The sequence below is a fragment of the Paramormyrops kingsleyae genome, chromosome 2, assembly GCF_048594095.1.
Source record: "Paramormyrops kingsleyae isolate MSU_618 chromosome 2, PKINGS_0.4, whole genome shotgun sequence".
Lineage (NCBI taxonomy): Eukaryota > Metazoa > Chordata > Actinopteri > Osteoglossiformes > Mormyridae > Paramormyrops > Paramormyrops kingsleyae.
This window is the reverse complement of record NC_132798.1, coordinates 19,814,845-19,835,638: the sequence shown is the minus strand read 5'-3', so window position 1 is coordinate 19,835,638 and position 20,794 is coordinate 19,814,845. Positions and strand designations below refer to the sequence as shown.

General features: G+C 46.9%; 1 protein-coding gene across 10 annotated transcripts in view; it reads left to right on the top strand.

The window, feature by feature from the left end:
- Positions 1–926: 926 nt before the first annotated feature.
- pbx3b (pre-B-cell leukemia homeobox 3b) overlaps positions 927–20,794 on the top strand; it is an 85,084-nt gene continuing 65,216 nt past the window's right edge. For 8 of the 10 annotated variants that reach the window (XM_023840807.2, XM_023840801.2, XM_023840804.2 and 5 more), the window contains exons 1-2: positions 927–2,506; positions 3,405–3,478. In XM_023840807.2, coding sequence (XP_023696575.1) covers positions 2,310–2,506; positions 3,405–3,478 — 271 coding nt within the window. In that variant the 5' untranslated portion in view covers positions 927–2,309. The remainder of the gene's footprint in view (positions 2,507–3,404; positions 3,479–20,794) is intronic. The other 2 variants (XM_072707647.1, XM_072707657.1) reach the window with 2 other exon arrangements.

Sequence of the window (20,794 nt, the reverse complement as noted above, 5' to 3'; positions counted from 1 at the left end):
ACCTGATCTGGTCCAGGTGAACCCCAGACAACTAAACAAACTGCTATCCCCAAACACCAGTCAACCACGGTCCCACATCAATCCTACTTACATCTTCTACTCGCTTATGCGTCAAATAATTACACAGTTACACCTAAAAGTCACAGTGCTGTTCAGCAGCTACCGTTTGCGAAAACATGCTTTGCACTTGCACACTGCTTGATCAATAACTGTTAATTAAATGTTTTTATTATTTTTCAACTTTCGGTAACATTTCTTACTCTTGTAAATTGCAACACTAAATCATTCTATCTAGTGTTACTAATGTACATTAATATGTTACGAAAAGTTCAGAATATGTGTTGAGATAACGACTGTTAAATGCCACTTCAACCCAGCTACGTAATTATGCACTTTATCAGCATGCTTTATACAAGCCGTTGCAAGTTTTAAAGATGTATTCCTTGTTACAGTACAGTATTTTACTATCGTAGAGATGAAAATATGCCCAAGCATTACAAACATTTTTATGAACAAAAGAATTAACATGCCAGTGCAATTGTTCTGAGTTAATTACTTGATTGAGCGAATATGATTAAGGAGCGCTTTCACACACGTTTGCAGTCCAGTACGAACACGGTGTTTTTTGGGATGCTTAAAAACGAAGCTTCTGTATTCTTACATCCAGCTCATCGACTTGTCTGCTGCCATAGCAACTGTAGAGAAGAGCGGAGCAGCGCCGCCTGCTTGTGCAGTCGATGTCACCCCTAGCAACGGCCAATCAGAAGTTACTGGCCGTCTGCACAACCATTTTGAAGGCCGTGGGTCCTCTGGGCGGGCTTAGGAGTCAAATTCTCCTCACCGATAGGTGATGCGGCCCGTCAGTCGCGCAAAGATTAAGTGCTGATTGGCGAGAGAAGGTTCACTCGCAATATTATAAACATGGCCTCTGCTTACTTACCTTGTGCGCAAGGCTAGGTAGAGCCGACCGTACCATGGTCTTGAAAAGCGAAGAACCCGTGCAATTCATTATCAGTTTTTTACCAAACAATATAAAACTCCGGGTATGCACTTTCTTTTGTCGGTTTAATGGCAAGTGCTTGCTAGGGCCGTGATCGCGATGGCATTTCGCTGCACGCTCAAGTGAAGCGAAAGAAAAGTGGGACTCCGGTCGCCCATCGCATTATTCGTGCTCGTTTCCATTATCGCCACAGTTATCATCAAGTGTTACTTCGGTGTTTTTGTTTACGGTGTTTGCGGCGAGAAGAAGTGACAGGGCCATAGACCCCTCCTCTGATGGGCGGAGCGTGCATTTTTATTTCGGATTTCGCGTGTTTTTTTTTTTGTTTTTTTTTCTTTTTTTTGCCTGCTCCTGTTCTGACACGTCTGCACTGAGTACTGAGTGAGTGGCATTGGCACATTGTCAATCGCTCACCGCCGCTGCCATCAAACAACATAAAGCACGCGCAGTCAGAGACTCGCGCTCATAAATTTCAGCCGGCAGATATTTTTGCGCATTGCTTTACAGCGTGTAATTAATTTGTCTCTATTCTTTTTTATATTTTTTACCACTAATCCGCTAAAACTTTTTAAAGAAATATTTTATTTTTATTGCTATCGCCGTCATTATTATTGCTGCACGTATTAGACATTAATTTTTTTCCCATTAATTCTGGACATCGGCGATATGCTATATTTTGCAAGTGTCCGTGCGCTGCACATGGCTTATATATTTTAATTTGCTTGGTTTTATTTATTATTTTTTTTTTGTTTCATTAATTGTTTCCCACTTAGCCTTGGATGGTTTGTTTCCTGCTGATTTAAATTGGGATTTGAACAAGTTTACAAGAAGAATTTCGCCGGGAGACATAATCGCAAGAAGAATACAAATATATCAAAGAAATCTGCAAGGAGCTTCAGCAGTCATACCCAACACATCACGTCAAAGAATAAAAGACAAATTGCCAAGAAGATTCGAACAGGATCCGAGGGTCAGTGGCTGTCATCTAGCTGTCATATATAAAATTATAAATATTGGTTCTGCAATTACGAGCAAAAAATATTGCAAATATATTGTATACTTCAAATCGAGGAGGAAGAAAATATTGAAAGAAGAAAAAGTGCTCACTGGGACACGCATTTTTATACGATCGCATACAGTAACTCAGTTTATACCTTTTTATGATTTAGCGAAATTGTTTAATATTTGAATTTCTTTTTGCTTCATTCGCTGTGCACATACAATCACTGCCTTTGTATGTGATTTTTTTCAAGCTCCTGTTCTCTTAGCGAGGCTCCCGCGAAGCGCATTGATTGTGTTGCGGCAGACTATGGACGAGCAAGCCCGGATAATGCAAGCGCTCGGCGGTGTCAGTTTGGCTGGCCATTCGGTCCAAGGCGGCATGGCATTGCCGCCTCCGCACGGACACGAAGGGGCCGATGGGGACGGAAGAAAACAAGATATCGGGGACATTCTGCATCAAATAATGACCATAACTGACCAAAGTCTGGATGAGGCGCAAGCAAAGTTGGTTTCTTTTTTAACATTATACACAGTTATAATTGTTGCTGCCAAATACGTTTATTTTACTATTTGCTTGTATATTATACCGTTTTATATGAGTAGTGTCCCCGTGTGAGAATTATAATAGAAAATTGGTCGTACTTCATATTTATAGTTGTTACCCAGATGTCTGGAATTATTTTAAATAATATATTATACATACACACAATGTCACATGGTACTGAATTCGTCGAATTACTGTATCAGAGTAATATGTGTTACCCACCTCGTGTCCATTGTCACATTTAATTCAACAAAATAGGTTATATACTGGCTATATATATATATAGGCTACATACACGTGTGTGTGTGTCTATATATATATATATATATATATATATATATATATATATATATATATATATATATATATACATATATATAAGCTGAAATGTCACATTCCATATTGATGCATAAAAGAAAAGTTCTAAACAGCCAGAACTTTGTTACTTTGTGTAAATTAATGCCCGTGCGTCCTGTAGACCTGTTTAAGCTTTGCATTACCTTTATCATACAATGAAATTAAGTGGATAATAATAATAATAGGCCTAATAATAGTAGTAGTAGTAGTAGTAGTAGTAGTAGTAGTAGTAAATAATAAAACGCTACTTGTGTGCAATGTATTTTTTTATATTCTTCTAGGTCGATAGTACATATTTATTTGTTCTGTAAGTTTTTTTTTAAATGGCTTACCACTGATCATGCCACGGTGTAATTGTGCACACGTGCGTGAATAGCTTATATTATGAGCGAAGCGCAGGCAAAAAACACAAATACTCTTGGAGTGCAGAGAAATAATGCATTATCTGAATTGCGATATAATGGACTTAAATTAATATTTTTTGTTCTTGTACTGGAACAGGAAACATGGACTGAACTGCCACAGGATGAAACCGGCTCTCTTCAGTGTGCTCTGCGAGATTAAAGAGAAAACAGGTAAGAGCGACGCGCCGTGTGCCGGGGATCCCGATAAGTACCGGCTGGTTTACGCGGAGGCAGCAGCGCCGTGCCACGGAGTGCTTGTACACCGCCATCTTTGCTCTTTTTGTCCCTTACACCCTCTTGGTCAGATGAGCAATTACAAACACAACACAGTGAGATTTCCCACTCGCTTCGCTTTCAGAAACTGCAGACGGAAGATACACGCTTGTTTTCTGCGACCAAAAATAGGCTTAAGAAAGAGCCCTCGTCTGTTCGGCCAGCGCTTTGATTTTGCTGCGGAATCGCGGGTGGCCGCGTCCTATTCCAAGATATGTTGGCCGATGTCAAATGATTTGGCGTGGAGAGGCGGCCGACCTGCGCCTACCCGCGTACAGTGAAGCGATCTCGCTGTTTCTTACACCGCGAGGTACTACTGTGAGTTTATAGGTAAACCTTAACACGGAGGCATTACTCATTATAATTATACGTAGGTGCACTACGCGTATCCCCTGTAATAGATTTAAGGGAAAATAGTTAAACAAAATGTGGCTTATATATTTAAGCATATACGAGGGGTAATTTAATATGTTATTTGTACTTGGGTTTTTCATGTTGTTCTTACCTGTAAATTGCATTTGGCACATACTGTCATTCTTTGCGTCTGTACTTTCCATAAACTTAAGCTCAAATATTTGCCAAATAACGTGATGCCATTTAAGTGTAAGCAAATTAAATGACCCAAAGACTAATTTCAGCTCGGGAGCCAGAGAAATAGGAAAAGTGTGCTGAACGGAAGTTGAAGCGCTTTGTCGTACGGCGCCCTAAAATTAATTTCATGCAGCCTGTTGGCACGCGTGCCACGTGCGGCTTTTGGCGTCGCACCTTTGTCGGTCACTGATAACCTGGGCACGCGACGTGACACATCAGTGCACGGAGCGCCGTGACCGCGCACGGCAACATCAATTCCTTTGCGCGTCGCCATATACTAAATGTATGTCAGTGCGTTTCCGCGGACTGCGGTTTGTCTTTCCTTAGGCCTTTGGTGGGCTCACCTATCAGCATGCCCATAGACGTATCACACGAGAAAACGTTATGCATACATATTAATATCAAGCTGAAATAATATAGTGCAGACCCCACGTCTGAAATGTGTTCCGAGAAAGCAATTATGACATACTCGTGACGGCATAATACTCCAAAACCCCAAATTTTGTTACCTACTCTATTCACCATATAGTTATAGTGCTGTTTATAATATTTACTCTTTAAGACCACAATGTTAGAAAGTGTCGCAATGCGTTTGTATATTTAGTGCGGGTTTATTCTGGCATTTGATGTAACAAATATGTTAAAAATAGAAGCCGATTTATGCAAAAGCTGTGCACCCGGTGCATCTCGATGGCACGAACGTGTGCCAGAAATACCACAATGCGTGATGATATTTTATATGTGACGTTGCAAAGGGTAGGCTATAGTGAAAAGTGGCTTTAATACCTTGTGTGGTAACTGTTAAAAGAGGCATTAAACATTTTAGCAGAAGTTTGTAAGAGTGCACCACGAGATAATGACAACGTATCATGCGTGAGCAATATTTTAAGGAAATGTACAATTCATGGGATAAGTACGTGTTTGTTTTTATTACAAACAAAATAAGTCTGCGTGTTGATTAGGATCAATAGTTTGCATTCCAAAAATAATACCATGTGATGTAATGTTGAATGCAAAATAATTTTGTTTTTTATGGCCTTGTTATTCTTCAGCGATTTTAATTGCTGGCTATCGAAGAATTAAGCGTTTGTGGGAATCCATATGAAAGAACCGAAATCTCTCTAATTTGTCATTTTAAAGGTTCATACACCCAAATCGTTTGTCGTGTAACTAGGGATGGTAAATGCCTAAAAAGTATTACATATAAATTAAAATGAAGTCGTTTTAGTTGACTATGAGTATATTTTTTCTTAAATAATTCCTGAAAATTTACAAACTTGTTACCTGGAAGATTACGTTTCACTTAAGATACCCGTGTAATAGTCTGTTCAGTAGGCCTAAGTTGCCTTTCATATATACATTTGCGAAACCCTCGGTCATAGTATGCAGTTTTTATTATTATGACAACATTAATAGTTAGCCGACTAAATTTAACGGAATGTTAATAAATTACTCATTTACGCTTGAAGGTATTTGAACTGTGCGCCTGTCCTGCATATCTTTAGTTAGTTTCTTGTTTCAGAATGGTACTTTTCTTGTCTCGTTTGGTTGTCCTTTGCCCGAAGGGTATTTTTTCCCTGGGGGGTCATCGGAAAAGGTCAAGACTATCAATAACGATGAGGATCAATGTATTGTGCTTGGCGATCGGTTGTGTAGCACCCGTGTGTCGCATGCAAGTGGAGGTCCTGTCCTGGAGTGGTACAGAGGCGCGTGCAGGGAAATCATGCCGGCACCTGTCAAAAAGAAAAAAGTAAAATGACCACAGAGGTAGATCAAAAAAGGACGAATGGCCAAAACAAACAGCCTCCCCTAAATGACATTCATTTACTGCCGCTCGCTAATAGCGTACATGATGCTTTGCTAGATTTGCGGCCTTTGTGAGGCTTGTAAGCAGAAGTGACTTGGGGAAGCTCATAAAACTTAATGAACTTCTCGGCTGCGGGAGGTGTCCGCGGGGGGAGCGGATGGACCGCTTGACTGCTTCGGCTGCTTGAGGTATTCTTTATGTCTGCCGGGCCGAGGAGGGAGGGAGAAGAGGAAGAGGGAATAGGAGAAAGCCGGGGGGAACGACCGGTAAACGACGGAGCCCCGGGGTGACGGGGGGTGGGCAACGGAATGCTTCGCGGAGCCAACCGAGCAGACGACCTCCAGCACCCAGGCTGAAGACATAACATGAAAAAATAATTATTAAAACAATGCTGGAGTTGCCGAAGCACTTGCATGTGATTATGTAAAAAAAAGTGCGTGCATCAGCGCGACTTCATGCGCATAGAGACGTGTTGCTTGTGGTTGGAGTTATGGAGTTATTTCTGTAAAAAATACACAATTAGCGATACATTTATCAAAGCTACTGGTTATTAAAAAATAATTCCGCGATTTCTTATTAATTCATCTGTCACAACATTATATTATTAAATGATGTTTCTCAATTTTTTATTAGCAGGCAAATAGTTTGTTGTTCCGCTGTTAAATGTATTTATTTATACATCACAGTAGGTCGCGTCCTCAGTACTGCGATTATTTTATTTAAACAGCTGATTATTTTTCATGAAGGCGAAATATTAAAAAATAAAATTGCACAGAGGAATAGTAACTTGAGACACAGATTTCCTGGGATGCGAGAGCGACCGTCGCGGCTAAAGTGGCGGAGCGCGCGGCGCAGCCGGAGCGCGGGACCGCCGACGGGCGCTTTCATCTCCGGATGAAACCCAGGGAGCGCGCGGTGCCCCTAGTCCGCGCCGCGCTTAATGTATTTTATATTCTGTATTGCATTAAAGTTCTAATTAAATATGCATAAAGAATGGATTCCCTAAGTATGCTAATTATTTAAATGAGCTTGTTTACCAGCTGAGTTGTTGTAATCTTTGGTAATCCCTTTGAAGCTGTTTGTTTGAAGGTTTATTTTTTTTTTCTACAAAGGTACTTTTTCCTTCCGTTATTCACATCGGGGGAAAAACCTTAAAATTAATTATTTTCCGTTTTTTCTGTATCATTCCGTTCTTGCTTTGCCAGTAGCTAGTCCACGTTTGATATATATATATATATATTTGGCTATATCTGACTGACAAAGTGTGTTTACCCTCTTTATTTATGTAGTAGATCTGGGCTTTGAGAATGGCGCCGTGTTTGTTTTCTCAGTCGGTTTGTCTTATCTGTCTGATAAGCGTCCCATTTTGATAAAGCTCATAGAGCGTATGTTATTTTTTGTGCGTAATTTTTCCATGTATGTTTCTATGTACACCTTTCAGAACACGAATGGCCCTTTTCAATATTAATAGATTTTACAAAACGAAAAGCAACAACAAAAAAATAACTTACCCGTACAGGTTTTTCGGTCTGCTTGTGCTACAGAAAAACACATCAATTTCAAATTTTGACATACCACTCTTAAGACGACTGGCAAACGTTTTCTGTGGTTCTTATTTAGCATCAACGAAGTGGAAAGATGGTGATCTTATGATATTATTATTATTATTATTATTATTAATGTTGTTGTTCTTGTTGCAATGCTAGTGGTGGTGTCATGTGGATGAGTCACTGTCCTCCTGATGTTACATTTGGTATCTCTTGGTTCACTCAAGCCAAATCTGAGTGAGTTTTTGGAAAACTTAAGCAGGACCCCAAGGTCAACCTTTTAGTTACAAATGTGCACGTTAACCCATTTATCATTTATGAGAATTAAAATTTGGGTGTGACTGAATTGGTTTTTACCTCATGGATGGAAAGACACTTAATGTGTGGCCATAAATTTCAGTGAATCAAAGTGTAAATAAAAAAGAGGAACAGAAACGATGGGACAGGCTGGAAGGTGGCTGTGTACGCTGGCCGACGGCACCTGTGTGACGTGTTTTTTATGGATAATCCAGACAGAGCAAAGAATCTTGAAAAAATTAAACTCTAATTGTCATTCTCCTTCATTGTAAGCAGGGATCGGCTGCAAAAATAAAAGGAGTAAAATCAAGGAGAAGTATTTGCTTGGTTACCGTGAAAACAGTGACCGGAGTGGCGATTTGGTTTGTAGAGTGTAGGACGGAGTGGCTTTTCGGACTTGCGAGTGTTTCGCGGGATTCGAAAAGATGAAGAAGGCAAAAACAAGAAGGGAAAGGCTTTGTGCTGCTTAAGGCCACGCGGAGTATCACTGTGCTGTGGTTTCTGACAGAATAATTGTCATGTCATGATCCTGTCTGTGTGGAAATAGGGGGGCGTTTTACAGTGGGAGGGGGGGTAACCTGTGGTTTGGGGGCCCTGCCTCCCTTCTCCCAGCCATTGAAGACGCTCAGCTGGCCCCGCGGCCCTCCTGACCGGGCCTTGTTGAGGCCCAGCGCAGGCTTTTCATGGCTCCCCGCCGCCACGCTGGCCCCGCGGCCCTCGAGGTGCCCCCCCCAGCCCCAGGCCTTTTCATGTGCACTGAGGCGGCAGGCGGGTCGGAGCCACTCAGCTGTGTTAAGATGCCGCCCGGATGAGGAGCGTATTCAACGTGGCACTTCACCGGACGCGTTAACCTGCTCCACGGGCGTCTGGCCGCGATCCGCGCCGTGAGGACGGGAAGGAGACGGAATATCCAGCCGCCTTCCTCGAAAGCTCCCTCATGGCGTTTAAACAATGGGATTACGCTGAAATGTGCATGGTAGAAGGGAGCCAGTCGTACCTGCTGGGGGGGCAGGCGGGTGCGCTGTGCCCACACACGTGTGTGTGTGTGTGTGTGTCCATCTGTATGTATCGTGAGTTTACTAAAGCATTTTTTTCTGCCTGGAACAGTAGCCCGTGTTGTGTGGCAAGGAAGTTGGGGCGGAGGGGGGGGGGTTGGATGGAGGGGCACAAGGCAAGTAAATAGATGGAAGCGTTTTGCATTGCAAAGCGGTTTCTGGTGTTCTGGAGGAATTCTTGGCAATGTTCTAACTGCCATTGTAAGCCCTGAGCAGACTTTCCCAGCACTAATGCCCTAGAAGTATTAATTCACTTTGATATGCTAATTAGGGGGCATTATGCGAGAAATGAGATTAAGTGGCAGCATGCAGTCATTTGCCTGTCAGTAAATTGAGTGTTTTTAGCAGGAAGGGTTTGCCCCCCCCCACCCCCACCCCCCACACTTTTCTCTTGGTTTTGCATTTAAATGAATTGATTGCAAGGTATGATGAAGAAACCGCTACCCCCCCATTTCCATCTTAAATATCTGGTGTTTTTTGGGTTTTCTCCGCATCTCTTGCACGACGTCTCCGCTGGGAAGCCAGGCAACCGCTCCTGTTTTCCCAGCATCCCCTTTGTCTTGGCATCCGCAGCCATCCCATGCTTTATGACACGGCGACCCCCCCCCCCCCCCCACCCCCCGTCATGTACGTTTAAACGCCCGGCCGTCTCCTCCTCGTCACTGCCAATCTGCATAGAAGTTTAAGCTGGTGAAAAATTAAATGAGAGCCGAGGTGTGAATATTTACCCCCCCCCCCCCCCCCACACACACACACACACACACACAAACGGAGCCTTCGTCTCTGTCGGTAGCGAAAGACCCTCCAAGTCTCTGAATGAGTGCAGTTTCCCCAAACAACACAAGGCATTTAAGTTGTTTGTTGAGGAGATAAGGAGAAACCTGCTCTGCGGCGTGGAGGAGGGGGGGGGGTCCCTCCTTTTCCCTCCTTTTCCCTCCCTTGTCCGGAGCTGAGCTGAGGATCTCCTACATGTCAGGGCTAATCAGTCCTGCTGCTCAGAGCCGCCGTTTCTCCAGCTTCGTGCTTCTTTTTCTGTCTCCTCCACCTTGCCCCCCCCCCTGCACCGTGCAGCCCATCTCCCCATCCTGTGCCCTGCGTGGTGGCCTCCCTGAGACAGGCCTGGCAGGGAGGTGGAGGGTCGCCTCATATGACCGAGCAGAGAGAGCCTCTTCAGCCAGAGATGCCCTCCCAAGTGAGCTATAATCAATAGGAGGAGATTATAGGGAGCTCTTATGGGTGTAACCGCCGGCCGCAGTGGCCCTCACTACCCCCCCACCCCACCAGCTCGCCGCAGCGCCGGTCCGCACATATGATCTGCACCAGCTCGCTCTCCCGACCTCTTGGTATGCAGGAAACCAGCAGCGTATGAAACAACCAAACGAGCAGCAAGGACATAAACAAGTGAGCAAACGGCACCGGGTCGGCGATGGGGACTGACCACGGCGCCCATGTCCCTGTGTCCGGCTGCGTGGCGGTGGTCTGCGTGGCGGCGGTCTGTGTGTCTGTCTGCGTAGCCCGGCTCGGTGGCTGAATTAATTTGCGGGTACGGCTGTAATTAACCACATGCTAGGCTGACTGAAAGCATTACCTTGAACAAATCGAGGGCTGCATTGAGGAGGTAAGCATTTCTTAAACCTTGGGGGAGCGTTTCATTTCAGGCCGGCTTGACAGAGAGTTAATGAAGCAACTAAATCTGTCTTGATGTTAATTTGATTAAGTCGCTGTGTTATTATGATTGTCGCCCCCTCCCATTTCCGTAAGACCGCGGCCGCGATAAAAATTCCCATTTTAGTTCCGAAATTCATTGCCGCTAAATGTAACTCGGATGCTAAAAAATATGTAGGGAAATAAATGTGTTTTAGTGCATTTTTGCTGCAGTTTGAAGAAGAGGCCGCGCTGCGAGTGCCGCAGACGCAGCAGTGTGAAGCGACTGCTCGCGCAGGCCGCGGGGGCTGGCGTTTCAGGCCCGCATCGCGCCTCTCCAAGAGGCCCCGTAAATGTATGCCGCCGAACAGAAGCCCATTCAGCGGCAAAACAATTGACTTTGGCTGCTGTTTTGTTGGAGTGTCCCCCAGTGATGCGGCTGCACTGACAAGATAGCAGCGGGCAGAATGGATCTCCCGCAGCTGGGGTCCCGGCTGGCTGAATGGCGGGGGCCGGTGCGGGGCCCTCGGCCGCGGGGTGGGGGCGGGGGCCACTGGACTGCCGAGACAGGGCAGTTATCTGCGGAGCACCGAGATCGCCTTCTTTTCTTCGAGCTCTGGTTGGGGGGGGGGGGGGGACAGTGGAATGGAGCGGATGAAAGGGAGGGGGCCACGACTGTGGCAGGCGAAAAGGCGGCACAGGGAGAGGAGAGAAAGCCAGTGTGTAATCTTGTCCCCTCACATGTGTGGGGGCCTTTGTTGCCGCTTCCTGCTGCCTGGCCACGCCCCTCCCCTGGCAATGCCACGTTAGAAACGTGAATGAACGACATGCAAACGGAACCGCGCTGCACTGCCCCCTCCGCCCCCATCCACGGGCCCCCGTGTGAAACGCACAGCCCGTAATTGTTTTTCGCACATAAGTTATGCAAATGAACCTTTATGGCAACTGGCATAACAATTAGCATCCTCCAACAATATTTTAGCAGGTTAATTGTGGAATTTCCAAATTGTACATCTGAGTTGTTAATTAGGCATGACAGAGGGGGTAAAACAGTCGTGTGCGGCCCCTGGCAGGCAGGACGCGGAAGCAGGAGACGGGGGGGAAGGGGGCGGTTGGATGGGTGGGGGGGTTCTCTCAAGCTCGGGTGCGAGGTAGAAGATGGGGCCTGTCTCTGTGTCTTTATTACAGCGATCATGATTACGGTTATGATTATGATTATTGCTGTTTATACATTAGCATTTCTGAGCATCGTCTGGTCCAGTCCCCCCCACCCCTATGGCTGACCCCTCCCATTGGCTCTGCCGTAACGTACAAAGCCAAAATATGGCTGTCATTCGAATCTCCCTGCCCCCCTCCACATGCGACAGCGTGACACCGCATAAGTGACAGTCTTTTATTTCTTAATGTCATTTAATAAATGTGACCCCCCCCGCCCCCTGTCTCCCTCACACATATGCACAAACAAACATACCCACACAAGCATACACACACACACACACACAGGTGTGCACCCCACTGTGGTCAGCATAACCCCATATTTCATTCAATTACTGTCTTCAGCCTTTTTCAGCCTTTTTTATTTTTAACGCAAACTTGGGATGGTGCTTTTTTATGTCTGGGGAGGGACACCGACCTGGGAGGGGTGACCCTCTTAGGAGGCACCAGACTGCTCCTTCTGGCGTTTTCCAAGACGGACGTGAAAATATCATCGACACTAAGATCACAGGTCAGGAGCGTGTGGGGGGAGGGGGGTGGTCTGGTTGCCCCCTCGATCGCCAGCACTTAAAATAAAGCCCCACCGCGCGGCTGGAAAGGAGAGCAGCGAGCCTGGAAGTGCGCGTTAGCGTGAGCTTTGGAAAGAGAGGGTGCCGAGACAACGGTCTTTTCAGGGACTCGTGCCTTTCGGGTAGCGATGCCGTTAAAATAAAAATAAAAAAAGCGTTTTCCAAACACACGCGAGTATGCTGTTAATGGTGACAAGCTGAATCCACAGACTGATATCCTTCTGCCCCCGGCTTTATTTTGGGCTGTATTCTGTTGTATGCGGTAGCTATTTAGCTATCTCAGCACGGCCCGCGGATGGCGCCGCGCCACGCAGAGCCAGCTCCGGCGGGAAGCCCGCTGAGGGTCTCTCTCCTCCTGCGCACATGACGTCCGTGTTCAGCGGCGGTAAGATAAGCTCTATCTCCTGAGCAGTCACTTGCCAATCAGTCCAGGGTGCATCCTGGCTGGCTGTGCTCAGCTCCCCCCCCCCCAGCCCTGCCGTATTCCTCGCTCAATAGACGTTAGCACATAAATAAATAACAGGCTTTTATTGCTGTGATCTCATTACAGCCCAGCAATCCAGTGTCCTTGTAAACCTTGATTTTTTTCTGGTCAATAGTAGCAGCTTTGTAATTTTTTTTTTTGTGAAGTTAATTACTTTGAGTTGAAGTCATTAAACTCAGGGACGACACTTGGGGGGTGGGGGGACATCCCATAGCATTTTTAATATATATATATATATATATATTTATTTATTTATTTATTTATTCCCCTCCCACTTACTGACTTATTTCCCATGTGATCTAAGCAGAGCTTGGGCTTCTTTTCCAGGGGTCAAAGGTCGTAGCATTACCCATGTCTGCCACCTGCTACGCGGGTCTCTGCGGGGGAGCGGAAGCCTTTGGGGTGGGAGGTGGGGGCAGGCGCCCCCGCGTCTGTTAGCGTGCCTTCTGTTCCGATGTATTCCCAGAGTGCTGTGCTGCCTCTTCGGCTCCGGAGAATGCCGCTGATGAATCTGACACCACGTGTCAGCCGTTCTTCCCGGCGTAACCAAATTGCAGCGGGTATTGAAACATTAAATTTTCATTTTAAAAAAGTAAATGTCCCTGCTGCTGCCGATGTTTTAATATTTGACGGTTTTCCCCTCGACGTGCGTATATATGAAATAAGTGCTATTTGCGATTCGTCCTCATCAATAATTTTGTCACCGGGAATATAAGTATGGAATCTACCCCCCCTCCAGCGCAGTGCTCGCGCCAGATCGTCGAGATACGGATCGATCAAAGCCGTCGAACTTTTCACCGGATGTTTGGGGTCTTGTGGAGTGACTTTTAGTGTGCGGCGTGACAAACACGTACCATAAAGCGTTCGAGTATTTTTAACGTGTGACGCTGTGTGTCTCAGGCGGGAATCGTGCCGATGTGACGTCTGTCCCACAGAGAGGGGGGAGTGGTGTGGTGAGGCCTGGCTTTTTTAACGGGGAGCTGAGGATTCCATCAGGAGCATGTCCTCCTGGAGGGGGCTGGGGGGGATCGACGGGGTCATTTTGTAGGGTTTTACAGGCTGTTAAGGGGTCTCCTTCAGCCACTTGCGGACAGTTTACAAAAAAAAACGATGGGAGAATCAAGCTTTGGGGGGGGGGGCATGTGTGTGTTTATGTGTTTGCTAATTAGCAGCCAGCGCCAGTTAATGTCTTAATGCTGCAGTGGGGGGGCCCTAAGGTACAAGGCCAGAATGCAGTGCTAACAGGGCTGCTATTTATGTCCCCATTTCATTAAGCTGCATGTGAGCGTTGGGGGGGGGGGGGGGGGGAGCTCTGTGTGCTTTATTTTGATGTGATGTTTTTTCTCCGTTTGTCAGGCTGGTATCTCCTGCTTGTGCGTTTGCCCGCGTTTACCCGCCCTTCTGCCCGCTCGTTACTGCCGCTGTTTCTTTGCGGTCGACCTCTGAAGTCAAAGTCTGTCAAAATTCATACACAGACGAAGAAGTTAATGTGAGCTTTTAAATGCAGCTTCAGAAGTGATATAAGGAAACTCCTGGGGGGTTTGATTACAAATCAGAGTGGAGAGCAGAATATAGCTGCAGCTGTCTTATGTCTAAAATGTAAAATAACATAAATAATCAAATAAATGATAAAATATCACAATCTGTTACATCCAGCATGTATATCCTGTGTATCAACGCAGAATCTCAGACAGTGTCTGCGTTGTTTATTATGACTTACTAAATTAATTAATTGATTAATCAATTAATCAATCATATTGATTAATCTCAGGTAATTTCCACTGTCGTATATAATAAGGGCAGCTTTATATTTCGAGGTACTGAACTCCCTGCTGTAAGCTGGATGTACACGATGGGGGCCTCCATCAGCAGTGACTCTATACTGAGTTCCGGTATGGGCCCCCCCACCTGCCATTTGCATTTCTGAAATGAGCCCCCCGCCCCCGCTGTCCTCGCCAGTGCGATCCTCATGCATTAGAATGATAAATTGAGAGCAGGAGCGGGAGAAAGACTGCCGTGCGATGAAAATTTAATCAGCGTCTTCTGCTGCTTTAATAAGGCAAATAATTCTTATTGGCTGCTGCGTTAACATTCCTAATATTTAATTCATAACGATGGCCGACCGGCCCGCCCGGCGATGGCAGCCACGACAAGCCTCACGGCGCCACCCTCCTCATGCCACCGCTGCCCTCCACATACTACCACCACATGCCTCACGCCGCCACTGCCTCACGCCGCCACCCGCCTCACATCAGTGCTGCCACTGCCTCACGCCGCCACTGCCTCACGCCACCACATGCCTCACGCCGCCACCCGCCTCACATCAGTGCTGCCACCGCCTCACGCCGCTCATAAAAGCTTAAAAGCAGATGTAAATGTCCGAAAGCGCGTCAACAGGCAGCTCTAAAGCCGTCACTGAGAATTGACTGCACACTGTCGTTTTATTAAATTGGTGGGGGGTGTTCATTGATTTATGGAATTTTATTTATTTAACACCCTTTGGACCCCCTGCTATTTGGTCTGATTGGTGCAAATTATCACCCCTGCCATATATATATATATATATATATATATACACACACATATATATATATATATATATCCATCCCCCCCCACCCCCCTATGATCTGTCAGGTAGCTCTGTGAGAGGGCAAGGGGACACTTTTGGATCTTGTGAAGTATTTTGGGAAGCAGGGCATGGCAGGGCCTCACAGGGCAGTTATACACTGGACTCTTGGGCTGTTGTGGTGCTTTTAGCACCATTGCCATGGTAACAAGCATTCTTTCATTAGCATCTGCAGCTCGGAAGGGTTTTACTGTGCAAGAGGTAGAGAGGTCAGGAGCACATGCTGAATACAGCGCGTTGCCACACCCACCACACGGCAAACCAACCACCTCAGGGATGAGAGCCTGAGTGCAGCCATGTGGCGGGTGATACCTCAGCACCACACCAGTCTGAATGGACCAGTGTGAGTGTTTTCCAGTGGCTGGAGTGTCAATCCTGCCACCAACCCCCAAGTTATTCCCAGTAAGTTGGAGGACCTCCTTATAGGGCTGGATGCAGATTAACGTCATATACAGGAATGAGCAACTGCAGGTTAAGGGCCTTGCTCAAGGGCCCAACGGAGTAGGATCACTCTGGGCATTCACGGGATTCGAACCAGCAACCACCCACTCTGTCCAAGCCCCTTCTGATAACGCGTATGTGTGCGTGGGGGGGGGAGTGGCATTTAACCCCCACCGCTTCTGCTTCCTGTTTCGTATTGTCTCCCGATTTAGCCGTTCGGTGGAGATAACTGCGCCGAGGTGTCTGTCATTCTCTCTCTCCTTCTCGCTCCCTTCTTTTTTCCTTCTCTCCACCCCAAATCCTCGGAGTTCGCTTTTCCGCCAGGACTAATGCGCAGGGAAGTCAGTGGCCAGGTCCCCCATCTCCCGTCACGTCGCACCACGCCTGGTGCTGCTCGCGGCCCCCTTCCTGTGAAATGGCTTAATTGGTGTCAGAACCCCAGGGATGGAGGCGGTGGGGGGGCTATGTCACCCCCTCTCCCAGCCACAGCCCACCTCTCGGCTCTTCTTACCAGTCTGGAGGAGCTGGTATCGCCCGGCGCTGAATGGGGCACGAGCAGCACCGCGACAATGAGGAGCCGTGTTTTGGATGACAGAAATTAATACTCGCTTGTTCAGAGAAAGCCATGATTAATGACCGGGTGGGAGGTGGGGGCGGGGGGGGGGGGGGTTGTCCTTTCCTTTGATGGTGACTGAAAAGTGAAAAATGCTCGTTTTCAGTCTCTTTAGAAACTGGAGGTCACGCAGAGTACATTACAGCTGTTTTCCTCTCTCTGTTTATTTTATTTCTGAGGGGGTGGGTCAAGGGGGCGTGGTGGTGGTGGTGGTGGTGGGGGGGGGGGTCACGCTCTGAATTCACCTTGGACCTGACTTCCAGAGGGAGGTGTGTGTTTTTAATAATATTTTTTAGACAAACCTGTATCAGTGGATAGAAAAAACACCTGACCTACAAATTATCTGCAACCCCCCCCATCCTAATTACAACACAGAGTGGTCAATCCTAGGTTAGAAAAATAAAGACACTTCTGCCAAGGGAAACAATCAGAAGTGAAACGTCTGCTTCTGAGCTTAGTGTGGCATCTAGGAGCAGGGTGGAGGAGATGGTGGAGCAGGGTGGAGGAGATGGTGGAGCAGGGTGGAGGAGATGGAGGAGATGGTGGAGCAGGATGGAGGAGATGGAGGAGATGGTGGAGCAGGGTGGAGGAGATGGAGGAGATGGTGGAGCAGGATGGAGGAGATGGAGGAGATGGTGGAGCAGGGTGGAGGAGATGGAGGAGCAGGGTGGAGGAGATGGTGGAGCAGGGTGGAGGAGATGGAGGAGCAGGGTGGAGGAGATGTTGGAGCAGGGTGGAGGAGATGGTGGAGCAGGGTGGAGGAGATGGTGGAGCAGGGTGGAGCAGGGTGGAGGAGATGGTGGAGCAGGGTGGAGGAGATGGTGGAGCAGGGTGGAGATGTCGGTGTACAGCGAGGCTTCTCCAATTAGCAAGGGTTCCTATAGTATCAGTGATGGAGTAACTGCTTATGTTGATCATAGGGGGGCAGGGCCTCGGTCAGGGGGTATGGGGGGGACACCAGGGGGGTTCCCGGCTCGATCTCTGACGCACGTGTGTCACTCTCTGCTCTTCTGGATTAAATATAGATTTAAAATCTGTCGATTATTTGTTGAGGGACTGATGCTGTGTCCTGTACCCTCAAGTCTCCCCCTGCACAGGACTAAGCCTGCATATCAGATCCTAAAATAACAAGATCAAAGTGTCACGATTACGTTTAATTAATAACGGAACTAACAACGGCGGCTTCCGGAACAAGCGGCCCGGCACTAGGGTCATGCGGGGAGACCCGGCTTTCCTCTGCTACCGCCTTCATTTTTAATTGCTCGCAAAGATTAAAAGTTTTGGGTGAGCAAAATCGCAGAACGCCATGAATACCAGGCCCCGCCCCCTTGGGGGGGCTGCGTTAATTTTTAATGCTGCACCCGATCCTGGATCGCTTCCCCCCCCCCCCCATCCGCCCCCTTTCTGTAGTGTCCTCTTTACCTTGGGCCATATTTCAGTTCTAAGTAACTGGGAATTAAACCAGGCATTTGGGGAGGGGGGCACAAGGCCCCCAGTAAAGATGTGCAAAGGACATTTGTCTGTGCATATCGCAGCACAGACGCAGCGAGCCGGTCTGACAGGCCCCGTTTTGCTGACATGGGATATTTTCCTCACTCATGGTCCTGAAATAAGTGCCGACTGTGTCACCGTGATTGATACGTATTTGTTTTTGGCTGCCGGCTTCATCTCCCTCATCGAAAGGCGCTTCTGGGGAGTGGAGCCTCTGTTGGAGGGGCCGTCGGAGATCTGCACGCCAAGCCGCGTCGCACACAGCCTGTGGAGTTCACAGGGCGGGCCGGCTGCCGCGACTGCACTCAGCCGGAGGGACGTGGGTCCCGCTATGCTCACTCCCAGCTCCCGGGAAGACACACTCGTGGGTGGGGGGGCCACCGCCAAAGCGAGCCGTGATCTCCAGCGAGCCTCAGCTTCACTGCAGGTGCCTCATTTCCCCAGCTGCCCGTCTGACCGCACGCGGTCAAACTGTGGTTGTGCTCCAGGCCTGAGGAGAGGGAGACCTGCCGTTTAATCAGTGACCACTGTGCATGTTCAGAGCCGTGGGCTGTTACTTAATAACAACACAAAGATCGTACTTGTGGTCTTGGCAAGACGGGTTTTGCTGACCTGCCTTCCAAGAACGAACTCGGCGGCACCAGAGCAGGAGCATGGAAATGTACCATCGGAAGCGGTATTAGCCAGGGACTGTTAGCGAGAGAGGGGGAGAGAGACGCTGACATCCAGGCAGACTCGTCAGGAGAAGATGCTGGTGTGGGGCACCGTTCTCATAAACCATCACAACTAATCCCAGTGTAGCCCCAGCGAGCAGAAATGATTTCCTCAGCTACCGCTGTCAAGTGCTATTCAAATAAGCCAGGCCGCACGTTTGAATAACAGCCGACATTTTGAATTAATTAATCTGACGAGATAGCCTGGGCTTTCTCTCATCACTCTGCGGGTCAAGGCAGGGAAGATATATGCGATGGCGAAGATATACTACTCTTTAATCGTGATTTATGGAGATTTCGGATTGCGTGTGATTTGTCAAAGGTTGGGCGAGCGAGGAAAAAAAATCGTATTTTATTACCTAATCTTTGATTGATTTCACGATGCTAAGAAGATATAATGCTGTTGTTTAAATGCATGTAAATCAGGGAAAAGATGCTAAAATCACAGAACCTACAGACTGTGTAGGTACCATATATAACACATACACTTATAATGATACATACATTCATTGGTATATAGATATATACAGATAGACAGACACATATACACATATGAAAAAGCACACAGACACACCATAGATATTCATTCACAGATGTACATATGCTCTGATTGGCCACTTTATTAGGTACATCTTGCTAGTTCTGGGTTTGACCCAGTTTTACCTTCAGATCTGCCTTAATTCTTTGTGGAATAGATTCAACAAGGTGCTTGAAACATTCCTACAGTAAGAGACTTTGGTCCATGTTGACACGATGGCATCACAGAGCTGCTGCAGATCTGTCAGTTGCACCTTCATGATGTGACTCTCCTGTTCCACCACATCCCACAGGTGCTCTATTGGATTGAGTGACTGGTCTGGTGACTGTGGAGACCATTTGAGTGCAGTGATCTCATGGTCATGTTCAAAAAACCAGTCAAGTAGTCATTAGAAGCTGGGTGCACTGTGGTCATAAAGGGATGGACATGGTCAGCAGCAATACTCAGGTAGGCTGTGGTCATACAGGGATGGACATGGTCAGCAGCAATACTCAGGTAGGCTGTGGCATTTAAACAATACTCGACTGGCACTAAGGGGCCCAAAGAGTGACAAGAAAATATCACGCACACCATCGCACCACTAGCACCAGTCTAAATTGTTGAATCCATGCTTTCCTGTTGTTTGCACAAAATTCTGACTCTACCATCTGAATGTCGCAGTAGAAATTGAGACTTATCTGGCCAGATAACATTTTTCCAGTGTTCCATTGTCCAGTTGTAGCCTGTTTCCAGTTCTTAGCTGACAGGAGGTGCCACTAGTTTGATCTTCTGCTGCTGTAGCCCGTCTGTTTCAAGGTTCAACATGTTGTGCATTCAGAGATTCTCTTCTGCATACCTTGGATGTAATGATTGGTTATTTGAGTTACTGTTGCCTTTCTGTCATCTTGAACCAGTCTGGCCATTCATTTCTGACCTCTGCTATGAAGAAGGCATTTTCACACAGAGAACCGCTGCTCACTGGATGTTTTTCCTTTTTCAGCCCATTCTCTGTAAACCTTAGTGATGGTTGTGCATGAAAATCCCAGTAGATCAGCAGTTTCTGAAATACTCAAACCAGCCCATCTGGCACTAATAACCACACCACATTCAAAGTCACTTAAATCACCTTTCTTACCCATTCTGGTGTGTGATGTGAACATTAACTGAAGCTCCTGACCTGTATCTGCATGATCTTATATACTGTGCTGCTGACATGTGATTGGCCGATTAGATATTTGCTTCAATGATCAGTTGAACAGGTGTACCTAGTAAAGTGGCCAGTGTGTATATGCACACAAGTTTGCATATACAGACACCATATACCACAGCAGATACACACACCTCACCATAAGTACAAACACAAACACTGTAGGTACAGACATACACACCTAATTGTAGGTACAGACATAGACACGCAGACACCTCCTCCTCTCTTCTTCCTGTTTCCCTGTCCTCCTTCTCTTCCCCTTTTTACTGTAGGTACAGACACAGACACCTCCTCTCCCATTCCTGTTTCCCTGTCCTCCTTCTCTTCCCCTTTTTACCATAGGTACAGACATAGACACCTCCTCTTCTCTTCCTGTTTCCCTGTCCTCCTTCTCTTC